This window comes from Microchirus variegatus (genome assembly GCF_963457635.1).
Source record: "Microchirus variegatus genome assembly, chromosome: 16".
In the NCBI taxonomy this organism is placed as follows: Eukaryota; Metazoa; Chordata; class Actinopteri; order Pleuronectiformes; family Soleidae; genus Microchirus; species Microchirus variegatus.
Window position 1 is genome coordinate 1,620,631 of NC_139817.1, and position 17,390 is coordinate 1,638,020.

The following is a 17,390-nucleotide window of genomic DNA, read 5'->3' on the forward strand; positions in this document are numbered from 1 at the left end:
AAACCCTAATGCGCGGCTGCGATTTGACGCTACGCAAACGCGCTACGACGCGGACTGACCTCCAGGTACGGGATGGGCGTGATGGGGGGGAGGGGATACTCCTTCAGCAGCCGCTCCTCGTCCAGAAACTTTCCGGCTCGGCCGTTGAACGCCGGCTGGAAGAGACCATAGTTCAAAACATCCGACAGAGACTGAGTCAACGTCACCAGAACCCTCTGCTTACTGGTCCAGACCGGTAACTCTGGGTCCAACCGCAAACACTTCTGAGGAGCCACAGAGAAAGAGACAGACAGATGGGTTTGTCCTGCTGATTCATTCATTATGTTTGCAATGAGACCTCAGCGCGCACACCGTCCATGTTTACATCCACATAACTGAATAATAAACCCTACACACACACACACACGTGTGTGTCTGTGTGTGTGTGTGTGTGTACGTGTGTTACCGTCTGCTGCAGGTCCGGGATGCCAATGCGGACGACAACGCTGTTCCCGGTAGGTGTGTCATCCGTGTCGTCGTCCCTGGCAACAGCAGAGCCTGTCGGGTTGCCGTTAGTAACCGCCTGTTGCCGCGGGCGATCATGTTTGGTGTCAGCAGCCGGACTCAGAGGCATGTGGCTAACAACACACACACACACACGGGGAAAAAACACACACACACACGTCGTCAACTACAGCTGGAAACACGAGGCCATTTTCGTTCTCCTGTTACTTTACACTTCATTACATTTCAGCTTCGGGCGCTCGATGGAGCTACATTTAAAGGGCGAGTTCAGAGTTTTTGTTTCCTGCAGCCTGGAGACGAGGACACACATCGGATGTGCGATGTGTGTCCGCGTCCGTCGGCATCGGGGGAAAAAAGGTGCGAAACGCCTCAATGTCGTCGTACGTGAAATGTCTGGCATCACATAAAAACGTGGCAATTTTTGATCCTAATAAAAGCACATGAATAAAAAGTAAAAACACTCATGAAACACAAAACGGCAACATCTGCCTAGGCCGGTTGTGGTGAAAGGGAAAATGGGGGAGAACAAAACTCGACTGATCATGGATTAATCAAATAAATGTTATAATCTCTAGTTATAACTCATCACCCCCCCCCCCCCCCCCAAAGGTGAAAATAGAGGCAAAATTGAGTTTCACCGAATTTCCCGAAACTTGGTGGGAGGATGTTAACGACCAAGACGAACAAAAAAGTCGACCGTAACCATGGCCTCAACGCGACAGGAAGTCGGCAATTTTGAATTTCGGCGTCCGACGTAAATGAGCGAACTTGTCCGAGCGCGTTTGTCGCACCGACGTAAAAAAAAACGTGCCGATTCGTACGAAACACATCAAAGGTGAAAAGTTGTCAAAAGGTTTTGCAGTTTCAAAAACTACTGATTGTATACATGACATGGTGTCCTTTCACCACAACCGGCCTAGGCATATGCTGCATATCTTTGAATCTGTGTTTTTCTTTCTAAAAGACATACTGAGACTCCTGGGCTGCAGGATCCAGATCAGCTATTATTATTATTATTAGTCGTACTATTGTTGTCATTTGCTATTATGCTATGATTAAAGTTGATATTGATTTAAGTATCTGTTTTTACTGATTGTATAAATGATACGGTGTCCTTTCACCACAACCGGCCTAGGCAGACGCTGGATATCTTTGAAATGTAACATTTGGTGGACAGTGTCCTTCATGTCACGTTGGAATTCTTCTTTGTCGTCCGCTGACTCTGATCTGACCTGCACCTTCTCCTCTCCGCTAATAATGGCCTCAGGATGTGACATCACTTCCTGTTTTTCAGCCCAGCGTCCACTCACTCACACACTCACACACACACACACACACACACACACACACACTCACTCACTGCTTCAGAAAACACATGAATCACCACTTTTGCAAATTTAGGGCCTCATACGAGCGGAGGTGGATCCGTGTGATCTGTGAGCTCAGTTTATTTATATCGAGTTACAAGAACAAGGTTTTTTTTTGTTATTTTTTGAATGAATTCTGCATAATTTTGAATTTAACGACATGTAAGGATTTAATGCTACGTCAAAAATATTGTCCAGTAACATTGAGAAGGAAATGAGACGTGTTGTTGTTACACATGGAGCTAAAGTTAGCATGCAAATAGAGTAGCTTAGGATAGAGAGGATAAAATAACAGTAATTAATTAAAAATGTACAATTTAACAGTGTTTTAGTCAAGATACATTTTTATCAAGGCAGAAACCTCTCAATATTATAGAGAGAAGAGAAACACAAAACGGCAGCATCTGCCTAGGCCGGTTGTGGTGAAAGAGAAAATGGGGAAGAGCAAAACTCGACTGATAATGGATTAATCAAATAAATGTTATAATCTCTAGTTATAACTCATCATCATCAGATTGAGAGACAACTCTTTAAAAGTTGGGCTCTATAGCGCCCCCCTAAGGTGAAAACAGAGGTACAATTGAGTTCCACCGAATTTTCCGAAACTTGGTGGGAAGATGTTATCGACCAAGATGAACAAAAAAGTCAACCGTAACCATGGCCTCAACGCAACAGGATGTCGGCCATTTGCAATTTTGGCCATAACCACGAAACAGGAAGTGCCCCATGACTTCGGAAATACGTCGAGTTCCACCTAATTTCCCGAAACTTGGTGGGAAGATGTTAGCGACCAAGACGGACAAAAAAGTCGACCGTAACCACGGCCTCAACACAACAGGATGTCGGCCATTTGCAATTTTGGCCATAACCACGAAACAGGAAGTGCCCCATGACTTCGGAAATACGTCGAGTTCCACCTAATTTCCCGAAACTTGGTGGGAAGATGTTAGCGACCGAGACGGACAAAAAAGTCGACCGTAACCACGGCCTCAACACAACAGGATGTCGGCCATTTTGAATTTTGTCCATAACCACGAAACAGGAAGTGCCCCATGACTTTGGGAATACGTCGAGTTCCACCGAATTTCCCGAAACTTGGTGGGAAGATGTTATCGACCAAGATGAACGAAAAAAGTCAACCGTAACCATGGCCTCAACGCAACAGGATGTCGGCCATTTTGAATTTTGTCCATAACCACGAAACAGGAAGTGCCCTATGACGTCAGAAATACGTTGAGTTCGACCGAATTTCCCGAAAATTGGTGGGAAGATGTTAGCGACCGAGACGAACAAAAAAGTCGACCGTAACCATGGCCTCAACTCAACAGGAAGTCGGCCATTTTGGAATCTTGGCGTCCATTTCTGGCGATTTTGCACCAGACGTAAATAAGCGAGATGCATATAATTTTGTTATTTGTTCTATTTTCTACGAACGCTGATCACAATCCCTGACATTTGCGTACCACTGGCGGTACACACTTATTTATCTAAGTCACTTTGTAACGTGAGCTCCATCCCATAACGTCTGACTCATCTCTACACATTTTTATGGACCATCAAATGATTAATCCCCCCCCCCCCCCCCCCCCCCCAGGCGAGCAATTTTCCGACGCTCCCTTAAGCGGCGGATGCGCCTCCGCTCGACGCGCGACCTGGTTTTGACTTTAATTATCGTCTCGCGCTAACGATCATTGGCGCCCAATTAGCGGCTCGATTACGGCTCCTGTCAATAAAGGGAGACGAGGAGCCGAAGTCGGGGAGTGGACGACGATGAAAGAGAGACGGAGACGAGGAAGCGAGAGGAGGACGAGTTGTGAGTTGTCATAGAAACTGGAATCGCAGGGAATCCTGTGCTAACCTCACTGTGTCACTCTGAGTGTGTGTGTGTGTGTGTGTGTTAAAAAAAGCCCCCTGATCTACATCCTCGCTGTTTCTATGGCAACGGTTTTTGCAGCTCCTGTTGAAAAACTACCAACCTACCTGCTGACTCTCTCTCTCTCTCTCTCTCTCTCTCTCTGTGTGTGTGTGTGTGTGAACCTCGCTCGCCCTCACATCCACACAGTCTCTTTAATGATGAGGCGTTTGTGGGTAAAAAAACCAAAACACGGGGCGGTGAGTTCAGGGACACTTCAGGTGTGGAGGACGTCTCAGAGTCCACTCGTATTAAAAAAAAAAATAAAAAAAATAAAAATAAAATAAAATAATTAAAGGACCATTCCGCAAATACTGCTGCACTCCATGTCGTCACTTTTATCTCCCTTTAAAAAGCCCTTAAGTCAAATATTTCACTTAGAAAGTGTTGAATTCAGTTAAATTATTACAAAACACCATGTGTTCAGGGTCTTATGTCAAATATGTGCTGTCGGTGTCGCGAAAAAAATAGCCTCAAACGCGGAAAAACGGGTTTTCGCAACTTAAAAAAACCCCACCAAACGAATAAAATCTACGTCAATTTGCGTCTACGGTGTCTTAAGAACATATTTACGTCGTTTTCTCACTGTTAAACAGACTTTTCCGACGGGAAACTGAAGTTCGTAAAACCACTCGCTCTCCCACACCAAAGTCCATAGAGAAAATCGGCGATTTTAACGTCACAGAGACACAGGAGTTCGCAGGAGTCGTCAGATCCACCGCTGCCTCCGTCACTAACTTCACATGAGTTATTTTGTCGATTCGGCTTTGAAAAATCCTTCGTTCGGATGTATTTCAGTGGCACAAAGTGACCACACGAGGCAGCAGTGGACCAGCAGCTCCTGTGTCCACCGTGAGCTAAAATCACTGTTTTTTTGCATGGGGTTTGGTGTGGGAGAGTTTTCCTGTTTTCTGAATCTGTGATTGCATATATATATATATTCAAATAAAGCAGTGTTACAGCGCCACATACAGGTCTGGGATATGTACTGCACAGGAAAAGTTCCAGTTCTCAGTATAGGGGGCGCTCACGACCTTGTGCGACCAAACTCGTAGATTATCGGTTTGTTTTGCCTCGGGTTGAACGTCGCGTACGTTTTCTAATCTGAAGGTTCACGGTGTCTTTGTTTGGCAGAATTTACGCTATAAATAATGTGTGAGAGCGAAGGTCACAGTGCGGAGCTGCATCGTCTCGTTACAGCAGACTCGTCCACTTCCTGCCTCACAACTCTGCCCGTGTGTGATCGTCAGGTTTGATTTCCAGCTGCTGCTCTTCACGTCCGACCAATCAGACGCTCGCGGTCGACTTCCTGCTCAAACACAAAACCTTCTTCCTGTGCGGAAATGATTAGAACCGTGTCGTCTCTGACCTCCATGACAACAACAACAGTTTGGACGGATTAACCTTCGATATCCATCCACGGAAAACACGACAATCGAGGCTAAAGTAAAACAGTTGCTGCCAGTTTCACCCGCCGGGCGTCATTACTTCCCGTCTCCTCACGGTGGCGCTGCTCAAACGAATGAGGATAAATTCAACGGTGGAGAAAGCTACGTGAACGGATGCTCCATCCACGTTCAATACATGGACTGGATGACCTTTGACCTTTGACCTCTACGTTGTGAATAAATAGAGAAAATCCCGCACTTTTAACTTTTCACGTTATCGGAGCTATCAGAGTTATCGCATCGCATCTGTCGGAGATATCACAGCTATCGCAACTATCGTAGATATCGCAGCTATTGTATCGCAAACTATCGGAGTAATTGTATCGCAGCTGTCGCATCGCAGCTATCTGAGTTATTGTATCGCATCACAGCCATCGGAGATATCACAGGTATCGCAACTATCGCATCATATCGCAGCTATCGTAGATATTGCAGCTATCATAGATATGGCAGCTATCGGAGTTATCGCAGCGCAGCTATCGCAGCGCAGCTATCGCAGCGCAGCTATCGGAGATATCACAGCTATCGGAGATATCGCAGCTATCGTAGATATCACAGCTATCAAGATATCGCAGCTATCGTAGATATCGCATCGCAGCTATCACATCGCAGCTATCGGAGTTATTGTATCGCAGCTATCACATCACCGCTATCGGAGTTATTGTATCACAGCTATCGCATCGCAGCTATCGGAGTTATTGTATATCGCAGCTATCGCCGATATCACAGCTATCGCAACTATCGTATCACAGCCATCACATCGCAGTATTCGTAGATATCGCAGCTATCGTAAATATCGCAGCTGTCGTAGATATCGCAGCTATCGTAGATATCGCAGCTATCGTAGATATCACAGCTATCAAGATATCACAGCTATCGTAGATATCGCATCGCAGCTATCACATCACCGCTATCGGAGTTATTGTATCACAGCTATCGCATCACATCGCAGCTATCGGAGTTATTGTATCGCAGCTATCACATCACCGCTATCGGAGTTATTGTATCGCAGCTATCACATCGCAGCTATCGGCGATATCACAGCTATCGCAACTATCGTATCACAGCCATCACATCGCAGTATTCGTAGATATCGCAGCTATCGTAAATATCACAGCTATCGTAAATATCGCAGCTATCGTACATATCGCAGCTATCGTAGATATCGTATCACAGCGATTGTATCACAACTATGATATCGCAGATATCGCAGATCACACATTTTGTAATTTCCAATTATCAGCAGTTTTCCGAAGAACTCATTATCATTGATCTAAAACAACGTTTTTTGCGTGAACGTAAGGCTAAAAAAAAAAAAAAAACATGTTAAAAGACGTACGCTTTTCTACACGTTTATGTAGCTATAACCCGTCTGGAGGCGTCAGTGTTTCGTACACACTTGCGTATAATTCCACATTTCGACGGCTAACAAAAAAGTGAGTTAAGATTTATAAGTTAACGTTTATTAACGATATTAAGCCTTAATAAGCGTTGATTATAGAACATTTACCTAATTAAACCATTATAAAAACCTAACAGTCGTGAATAAACATCTTAATAAGTGTTTTCAAAGCAGTAATTGTGCGTTTATGAAATTTTACAGACGTATTTATGTTTATAAGCGTCTTCTAATGTCTGATCCGTGGTTAATTAACAGGATCTCGACACAAAGAGCGTCTAAATTTAACGTCTTTGTTCGTCCTCCTGCTTCTTTGTGAAGACTTTTTCACAATCGCTGACTTTTCTGTGAACAAAACAGTGAATTTGCATTTGCTGACGCACAACACTGTGTTTCTCTGATCATCTCGAGTACGTTTGAGACTGTGATCGCTGTCGTCTGCCGACACAGACGCTCCGTCCTCCTTCGTCTTCTTCTTCTTCTTCTGAATTATATAAGACGATTGTGTGAACCTGCGTTTTAGAACTTCAACATTTCCTTTTCAACGGCCGCTGGAATTATTTATGCTGCAGAAACGCAGCTGAGCAGCTTTATTAAATATTTAAAATGTCATTTATTTACTCATTTCATCACTTAAAGGTCCAGTATGGAAGATTTAGTCTGGATTTTCACTTCTATTTGGCAAAAATGAAATGTTCAATCACATGCGTAAAACTGAGGTTTACGCTAAAGTTCTGACACGATAAATACAACGTTTTGTATTTAACATCTTGTTTTAGTCGCTATTCTTATAAAACGGAGAATTTTTTGTACAATATCTTTCATTTTAGCACTTTTTTTTTTAATATATTTTTTTTTAATATTATTACATTTTATCATTATTTAATTATTTATAGAAACAAATATTTTTTTAATGGTATCTTTCATTTATTATTTTTTACGGAAAATAAATTTGTATTATTTTTGGTTTTTAGTCGTGGAAGCGAACGTTTGTTTACCTGACAAATGTTCGGAAAATTGACGACTTCCTGTCGAAAATTCAATAAAAATAATGTTATATTACGTTATTTTTATATAATAAATACAAAATTTTGTATGTAACGTCTTGTTTTAGTCGTTGTTCTTATAAAACGGACGTTTTTTGTACGATATCTTTCATTTTAGCACATTTTTATTTTTTATTTATATATTTTTTTTTAAATATTATTATATTTTATCATTATTTAATTATTTATAGAAACAAATATTTTTTTAATGGTATCATTAATTAATTATTTATTAATCACGAAAATACATTTGTATTATTTATGGTTTTTAGTCGTGGAAGCTTGACGACTTCCTGTCGAAAAAAATTATTTTTTTAATGTTATCATTTATTTATTATTTATTACGTAAAAATAAATTTGTATTATTTTTGTTTTTTAGTCGTGGAAGCGAACGTTTGTTTATACAATATCCTTCAAAATAAAAGCCACCACCTCCGGCTTTTGAACCACTTCTTGAGTAAAAACTTTTGCCGTAGCAATAAAAGCTAATAGCTAATAATCGGTATCTTGTAAAAAAACAAATTTACATATTTATGATGTCTTTTATTCAACTAGGTAACTCTATCAAATAAAAATAAAGTTGCTTTTTTTGTTGACGTTATGGTTTACGTAAAAAAAAAAAATTCTACTAACGTTATTTTTTTAGCGTTAGCCGTCAAAATCGCAGAACAAATCGGGTTTACCGTTAACAGCTTGCCAATAAATATTGCAGTTATACACGTTTTTATGTACACAACTGTCGAACTGTAGAACATTAGCGGTAACAGGAAGTAGTTGACGTAGCAGTTAACGTAGTATTTAACGTAGCTTCTACTCAGCTGTAACGTTGTACCTTTAAAGGACCTCAGTCCTCGGTCTGTTTTGGAGCCGTCAGTATATTTAGCAGCAGGAATCTAAACCCTGATCAGTAAAAGTGGATCATTAACGTTTTTTTAAAGCTACGACGTTTCCTCCCACTGCTCCTCAGAGTCATGTGGGCGATCTTTCTTTCTTTCTTCTTCTGTTTCTTCTTCTTCTTCATTTCCAGTCGAGCGTAGAGAGCTGCCAGTGTTTCTCACGCTGAGTGGGAGGACGACGACGATTCAGATCAGGACAGAAAAAGAAAAAAAACGGGAAGTGATTGAAACGTTGACCCCGCCCCCTCCTCCTCCCCCCTCCCTCACAGAAGAAGTTATTTCAAGACGAAGATGAAGATGAAGACCTCCCCGCTGAGAAGAAGAAGAAGAAGAAGCCTGAGCTTCTCCAATGTGGAGATAACGGGTTCCACGGAGAACGATTGTGAACGACCGTAAAAGTTGCGTTTCGTAGATCTGCGAGAAGGTTCTGAGCTGGACCACGACAAGAAGGTCTATTCAAAGGCTCTACGCTCTCAGAAATAAAAGTGCTAAGTAGAACCATATAAGGTTCTTCGGCTTGTCCTCATACACTCTTATAAATAAGGGTTCCAAAACTGTTCTTCTACAAGGGCTGAGGTTCTACCTGGAACCATTTGCTTCTGAAAAACCCTTTCCCGAAGAAAGGGTTCAAGTAGGGTTCATCAAAAGGGTTCTCCTACACTCTTAGAAATAAAAGTGCTAAGTAGAACCCTTTTGAAGGGTTCCACCAAGAACCCTTTTAAAACCCTTTATTCAGGAAAGGGGTTTTAAAGGGTTCCTACTGGAACCTTTAGTGTTACCAAGAACCTTTCCCGAAGAAAGGGTTTTTCAGAAGCAAATGGTTCCAGGTAGAACCTCAGCCCTTCTAGAAGGACTCTTTTGGAACCCTCATTTCTAAGAGTCTATGAGGACAAGCCGAAGAACCTTATACGGTTCTACTTAGCACTTTTATTTCTAAGAGCGTAGGACAACCCTTTTTGGTACCAGGTGGAACCCTGAGTGTCACCAAGAACTTTCCTATTCAGGAAAGGGGTTTTAAAGGGTTCTCTGGATCAAAATGGTTCTTACTGGAACCATTCGTGTTACCAAGAACCCTTCCAGGTAGAACCACAGCCCTTGTGGAAGAACAGGTTTGGAACCCTTATTTCTAAGAGTGTAGAACGGTCAAAGAATGCTCAAATATTCACAAATCTGACAGTGACGGTCGTTCCGCGGAAGTTCCGAGGTTCTACCGTAACGACATGTAGGGTTAGCGTAAAGTTCTTTTCCCCTGCTTTGCGGTATATATGACACAAAGTGACCACACGAGGCAGCAGTAGACCAGCATCTCCTGTGTCCACCGTGAGCTAAAATCAGTGATTTTTTCTCTATGGGGTTTGGTGCGGGAGAGTGAGTAGTTTTCAAACTTCAGTTTCTTGTAGGAAAAGTCTGTCTAACATTAAGATAAAGACGTAAACACGTTCTCAAGATGTCGTAGACTTGTTTGTATGGTGATTTTATTCACTACAAAGGGCTCAAGTAAGAGGAAACTGACGTCTGTAAACCACTCACTCTCCCACACCAAAGTCCATAGAGTAAACCAGTGATTTTAACGTCACAGAGACACAGGAGTTCACAGGAGTTGTTGATCCACTGCTGCCTCCATCACTAACTTACAATGTCTTATTTTAGTGACTTCGGCTTCTATCTGGATTAAAATCAGTGACCAAAAATGACCACACGAGGCAGCAGAGGACCAGCAGCTCCTGTTTCCCTGTGAGCTAAAAAATCAGTGATTTTCTCTATGGGCTTTGGTGTGGGAGAGTGAGTGGTTTTACTTTAAACTTCAGTTCCCTGTTGTTAAAGTCTGTCTAACAGTGAAAATAAAGACGTGAAAACGATTTTGGCTGAATTCTGAATTGACTTTTGTTTGTTATCGAGGTTATTTTTTTTAACTCTCATATCTGGAACCTTCAGCTCGTCACAAAAGAATCAACACAAATCACCTTAGTGATGGAGGCAGCAGTGAATCAACAACTCCTGTGTCTCTGTGACGTTAAAATCACTGGTTTTCTCTATGGACTTTGGTGCGGGAGAATGAGTGGTTTTCAAACTTCAGTTTCTTGTCGGAAAAGTCTGTCTAACATTAAGATAAAGACGTAAACACGTTCTCAAGATGTCGTAGACTTGTTTTTATGGTGATTTTATTCACTACAAAGGGCTCAAGTAAGAGGAAACTGACGTCTGTAAACCAATCACTCTCCCACACCAAAGTCCATAGAGAAAACCAGTGATTTTAACATCAACAGAGACACAGGAGTTCACAGGAGTTGTTGATCCACTGCTGCCTCCATCACTAACTTACAATGTCTTATTTTAGTGACTTCGGCTTCTATCTGGATTAAAATCAGTGACCAAAAATGACCACACGAGGCAGCAGAGGACCAGCAGCTCCTGTGTCCCTGTGAGCTAAAAATCAGTGATTTTCTCTATGGGGTTTGGTGCGGGAGAGTGAGTGGTTTTACTTTAAACTTCAGTTCCCTGTTGTTAAAGTCTGTCTAACAGTGACGATAAAGACGTGAAACGATTTTGGCTGAATTCTGAATTGACTTTTGTTTGTTATCGAGGTTTTTTTTTTGGGCTTTGGTGTGGGAGAGTGAGTGGTTTTACTTTAAACTTCAGTTCCCTGTTGTTAAAGTCTGTCTAACAGTGAAAATAAAGACGTGAAACGATTTTGGCTGAATCCTGAATTGACTTTTGTTTGTTATCGAGGTTTTTTTTTTTAACTCTCATATCTGGAACCTTCAGCTCGTCACAAAAGAATCAACACAAAACCACCACGACCTTGTGACTCGTGGGAATCACCGGCCGCCGCCGCTGAAGCCGTTTTAATTTTTAACCTCCGGTCGTTAAACATTAACCGTTAAAAAAAAAGAAGAGTCCGCTCACCTAACGTCTGCAGTCCCATCAAACTTTTCCCGACGGCCTTTCCTGGTTCCTGCTGGTCTCTGCTCGTCCTGGTTCTGGCTCCGGACCTCCGTCGTCTTCTGGTTCCTGGTTCCAGGTTTCTTCTGGGTTCTCGTTTCGACGTCGCGGTATCCCCGGAGGAAAGGCTTTTTTTAATCCCGACGACGAGGAGGATGATGATGAGGAGGTGGAGGAGGAGGTTGAGGAGGAGGTGGTTGTGGAGAGAATCCTGCAGGAGCTCAGTGAGGTCTCAGAGGTTCAGGCTGTATTCTGGGAGCTGCCCTGCCCATCCTGTAGGAAAAGGAGGAAAGAGAGGGAGGAAGAGGAAGGAGGCGGGTGGGAGGTAAAGGAGACCAGGATGTGAAGGAGGAGGAGGAGGAGGAGGAGGAGGAGGAGAAAAAACATGTCAGGAGAGAAGAAGAAGAAGATTGGAGGTTTTTCCAGAGACAACAGAGTATTTTGGTCTAAAGTGGGTCAGACACTGATGCAGTTGGTGGAGGACGTTTCAGGTTCACGTCCGTTACACAATATCACGGCAGGTTTGTGTGTGTGTGTTTTGCATGGAAGCTGGAGGAGGAGGAGGAGGAGGTGGAGGAGGAGGTGGAGGAGGTGGAGGAGGAGGAGGTGGCGCCTCCTCTGGCACTTCGGCGTTACGTAAAAGTTTGAAACCCTCGGATCGGTGGGAGTCGTTTATCATCAAGCGCACACATGTGCAACGGGCACAGTCTATATTTGTGTGTTTATTTTTAGGGTTTGAGGTAGAAGAAGAAGAAGAAGAAGAAGAAGAAGAAGAAGAAGAAGAGGACGACGACACGGGAGGAGACTTCTTCTTCTTCTTCTTCTTCTTCTTCTTCTGCTGTTGTTGTTGTCCCTGATGGATGGAGGACGGGGAAACTGTTGGACGGCAGCTGAGCTAGCAACAAAAAACACGTTTTAGCCTCTACGCTAAAACCGGCGTCCGCTTAAGTCTACGATATCTTTACGGAGACGTTTCGCGTCTTTATTCCACTTTTGTAAAAACCGCTCACTCTCCCCGCACCAAACCCCATAGAGAAAACCAGCGATTTTAACGTCAAAGAGACACAGGAGTTCACCGGAGTTGTCGATCCACCGCTGCCTCCGTCGCCGACTTCAAACGTCTGATTTTGTCAAACTCGGCTTCGTTTCGATTCAAATCGGTGAACGCAAAGTGACCACACGAGGCAGCAGTAGACCAGCAGCTCCTGTGTCCCCCCCCCCCCCCGTGAGCTTAAATCGCCGATTTTCTCTATGGGGTTTTGGTGTGGGGAGAGCGAGCGGTTTACAAACTTCAGTTTCCTGTCGTTAAAGTCTGTCTAACAGTGAAATAAAGACGTGAACACGTTCCCAAAATGTCGTAGACTTAAACTGACGTGGATTTTATGAGCTGAGTCTTTTCTGAAGTGGCTAATATGTGTTTTTAAACCACTCACTCTCCCTGCACCAAACCCCATAGAGAAAACCAGTGATTTTAACATCACAGAGACACAGGAGTTCACAGGAGTTGTTGATCCACTGCTGCCTCCATCACTAACTTACAATGTCTTATTTTAGTGACTTTGGCTTCTATCTGGATTAAAATCAGTGACACAAAGTGACCACACGAGGCAGCAGAAGACCAGCAGCTCCTGTGTCGCCCGTGAGCTAAAATCACTGATTTTCTCTATGGGCTTTGGTGTGGGAGAGTGAGTGAGTATATTTTTCACCTGACAGATGTTGTCGGGGATTAGAGATGAGCGGAGCGCAAACAGACGGAGCCGAGTCAACGCGGGATTACTCGACAATCCTGTTTAATTTGTGTCTGAGCTCGACGATCGTCAGTCTGCTCTTTTATCGGCCGTCGCCAAACCACAAAATCAAACGCCGAGCGTCGTTTATCGGAGACTGTCCACACGGAAATGAGTTTTGAAGTTTTACGCTCGTGGAAACAGCATTTTTTCTCGGGAAACGCTGATGTCGTAATCCCAGCTAGCTCTTTTTCGTTAGCTCTGTCGCCAACGTTTGTCGTCGTTGGCATCGTTGTTGTCCATTCTCTTGTGTTTGGAGAACATTTGGTCGTTTATTTTGTCTGAACTTTCTATGACGCCGTCTCATAGAAACTTTCTGTCGCAGCGCTACAGTGCCACATAGAGGCCTGGGGTATGTACTACAGTGTTTAGAGTTAGCGTGGATGAAGACATTTTTTTAAACACTTTCGAAATGACAAAATAAAAAAAAAAATTGTTTTCAATTTCCGTGTCGACAGAAAACAGAACTCATACTGGTTGTGGGCACCGGGGGGCGCCCCTCAGCGCAGTAAACTTTAGCTAGCATAAGTGTCTACAGGCGAGATGAGTTTCAGCCACGATGAATATGCTAGCTTAGATGGAAAACGCGAACATTTGAGACAACGACGAGGAGCTCAAACTTCTGAAGGAAGCTCGGGGTCAAATGTCAAAAGGGGAAAGAAAAGGTTTCGGACAAATCTGGTCTGGATCATTCTGTGTGGATCAGGATCCTGGAGGTTTCGGGAAGCATGTGCGAGTGTTAGCAGGTAGCTAGCATCGTCACAATTCTTCACTTTTATAAATAAATACATACGATTATTGTTGTTGTTTCAGACGCAGACAGTAAGCAGCTGTCGGACCTTTGTGTTTCCTGTTAGCTTACCATGCTGTGAATCACTTGCATGCTAATTGCTACTAGCTAAGGTGGCATGCTAGACAGCTTAGTGTGTGTGTGTGTGTGTGTGTGTGAGGAAACCAGTAGGTATTCATGACAACATGAATATAACAGGAGGACAATTCAAAAAAAAGTCTTGACAAAGATTTTAGAGGAACTTCCTGTCACACACACTTCCTGTTTCCAGTCTGCGTTGCCAAGGAAATGGATGTTTGGCAGGAAAAAGCTGAGAAGCACTGATAACACACACACACACACACACACACACACACACACACACACACACACGTCCTGTTCTGTCCCGTGTAAAATTTAAAGAAAACTATGAGCTGTCAATCACAGCATAGCCACGCCCCCAAAGCACCCACTGCATTATGGTCCATTTGACTCTAAACAACCATAAATAAAACGTATATATCATGTGTAATTATGTAAATTACAACTTATTTTTATGTATTTTGTTCTTTAAAATCATATTCACAGAAATCGCAGGTTTTTAGAAAATTCAGCTAATTTATTCGGGGGCCCGAAAAGACTCGCCCACGACACGTCTGTGGGTCCTCGACCCAGTGTTTGGGAAACACTGAAGTAGAATAGAAACAAATAATGCTAAATTGGTTTCTCCGCGCAGATTTCACATATCACACGGGTATAAAAAAAACAAAATCTGTTTTGTTCGCTAACGTTAAAAGTTTTCAACTTTCAGTACACAATTAATATTTCGGAATTTTTGCGAATGTGAGATTCGTACGACGTCCCGACGTATCACAAAGTTGATTTATGTGTCAACTGGTCTGCGAGGAAACGCGAGAACAAGCACACACGATATATCGTCCGTGATTATTGCTAGCATTAGCTCGAGCCGTGTACCTTTGCTCCCGTTACTAGCTTAGATAACGCGAATAAACACGATGATGGTGTAATACGAGCAATATGATGCATAAGAGTTGGTGACAGAAATCCGAATTTCCAAGTTCCAAGTTGGAAGTTCAACTGGAATGTTGGGATTTCCAACTCGGAAAATGTGGGAGGAGCTTCGCAAACCCCTCAACACTTCTTCACGTAGAGCGCTCATATACTTATACGTCGTCTTTTCTGCGAAAAACAACATACTTTTCTACGAGCTTTTCCCCCAATTGCGCGACTGGAACGCGATCAACTCAGCGTTTGCGTCACTCCCATTTCCGATTTCCGAGGTAAAAGGAACGCACCAGAACATTCACCTTTGGTGTGAATTGAAACGAGCGGTGTCGCCCCCTAGTGGACACACACACACGAGAATACAGGACAACGACACTTCCACTTCAGACGAATATCCGAAGCTAATTTGCGTTAGGAGTTTCTCAGCATGTTAAACGCGCAGTGAAAACTAAAGGAGCGCGACTACGTATGCCGTCTTCTCACCTCCTCGTTCGTCAACCCCGTACGTCGCAGAGAATGCGAAAAACAAAAAAATAAATAAATGCGATATTGGACCGTGAGCGTGGTCTCGGCGCCGGTCAGATCTCAGAAGACTCGCTTCGTTGTTAGGTGTGAACGTGGTGTGAGAGAGAAGAGAGAGAGAGTGTCCTGGAAACAGAGCTCCCTCGGCCATCGCCATGGTAACCGATGGCAGGATCTGATAATACTCACTGTTGTTTCTTTCTTACTGTCACACACACACACACACACACACACAACTTTCTCACATCACTGGGAACCAAAAGCGACGAGATGAAACGCGTCCAGTTTTTCGCCTCGAAATCCCAGATCTCTGCGAATGCCCCCTAGAGACCGGAACTATAATTACAGCTAAACAACATTTGAAGGTTAATCGCGTCGTGGGACTTTGCGGCGAGGGAGCAGGATTAACGCAGATTAAATACGCCCTCGCGTCCAGGGCCCGAAACTACGGCGGCATTCACCGATAATGACGCAAAAATGTGTGCTTTTGAAAGCGAGTCAGGGAACTACGGTGGCCTGCGGGGGAGTAAAACTTCTACTTCAGATGACGTACAAACTCTCCGACTGTCGGTTCGGGTCGCTATAGAAACACGACAATATAAGATGGCCGCCTCCGCAACTTGGATTCGGATTAGCCTCTATTAGCAATAGCAGTGCTAGCAGTGTATATGACGGATTTATTGCCATTTAGCGCGATCATCGTGGAATCCCTGCGTTGGGGGGGTTTGTAAAGTTTCTCCGACTTTCCGAGTTCCTAATTTCAACCGGAATGCCACCATGGGTCGGATTTCCAGATCAGAAAGTCGGAGTAACTTCACAAGCCCCAACTTTTGTCGTATATTTAGTTAAGTCCGTAGTACACGTAGCGCTCTGAGGCTTCTCCGAATTTCCGATGCTATAGAAACGCGACAACACAAGATGGCGGCCTCTGCAAAGCGAGGCTTTGCCTAAAGAGTTCACTGTGTTCGAGTATGGACAACGCGTCTCGGGGCTAGCCTTTGTTAGCAATAGCAGTCGAAAAAAAAGCCCACAAACAGCGAAGCTAACGTGCACGTATAAAACTCGAAGATTGCTTTGTGTACGATGGATTTACTGCGAAACAAAAATGACACGATCAGCGGTGGCAGCCATCTTGGAATCCCTGTGTCGGGGGGGTTTTGTAGGGTTTCTCCGACTTTCCGAGTTCCGAGTCTCAACTGGAATGTCGGATTTCAGGCTCGGAAAGTCGGAGCAACTTCACAAGCCCCAACTTTTGTCGTATTTATTTCACATTAGCTCGTCGTACACGTAGCGCTCTGAAGCTTCTCCGACTTCCCAAGTCGGAAATCAACACCCAGAATGCCCCCCTAGACCTCGGAAATTCCGACTTTTTGACTACAACTGGTACACACCGCATTATTGAGGCTACGAAAAACAGTTGATTTTTATCTAAAAGTACTTTAGTACGTTCTTATTTTTGCGAATAAACCTGTCTAAAGGTTACGCACTGAACATTTGTCATGCGTACGTCTCGTTACCGTAACTCAGAGACCGTTAGCGATAGCTAGAAAATTAAAAAAAACTATGGGCTGGCGATCTGTCCAGGCTTTGGCTCTATGTCAGCTAAGATCGGAAGACGGACGTTATGGAAACCGGAAAACAGAGAACACTTTACGTCATTACCGTAAAACCTCAGGACTTTTGGCGGGAAATGTAACGTTTGTGACGTTAGCGTCTCAGTAGCGTGATTCCTAAACGGTTGAATAAATAACCACCGGATAATGAAAGTGAA

At 43.5% G+C, this 17,390-nt stretch overlaps 1 protein-coding gene across 1 annotated transcript in view; it reads right to left on the reverse strand.

Annotated features, from left to right (window-relative positions):
• The window catches only part of shank3b (SH3 and multiple ankyrin repeat domains 3b), a 33,996-nt gene extending 22,388 nt beyond the window's left edge, over positions 1-11,608 (reverse strand). The window contains exons 1-3 of the mRNA XM_083902663.1: positions 11,480-11,608; positions 446-617; positions 60-263 (exon numbers count right to left, since the gene is read on the reverse strand). Coding sequence (XP_083758789.1) covers positions 60-263; positions 446-613 — 372 coding nt within the window. The 5' untranslated portion in view covers positions 614-617; positions 11,480-11,608. The remainder of the gene's footprint in view (positions 1-59; positions 264-445; positions 618-11,479) is intronic.
• Positions 11,609-17,390: the final 5,782 nt, after the last annotated feature.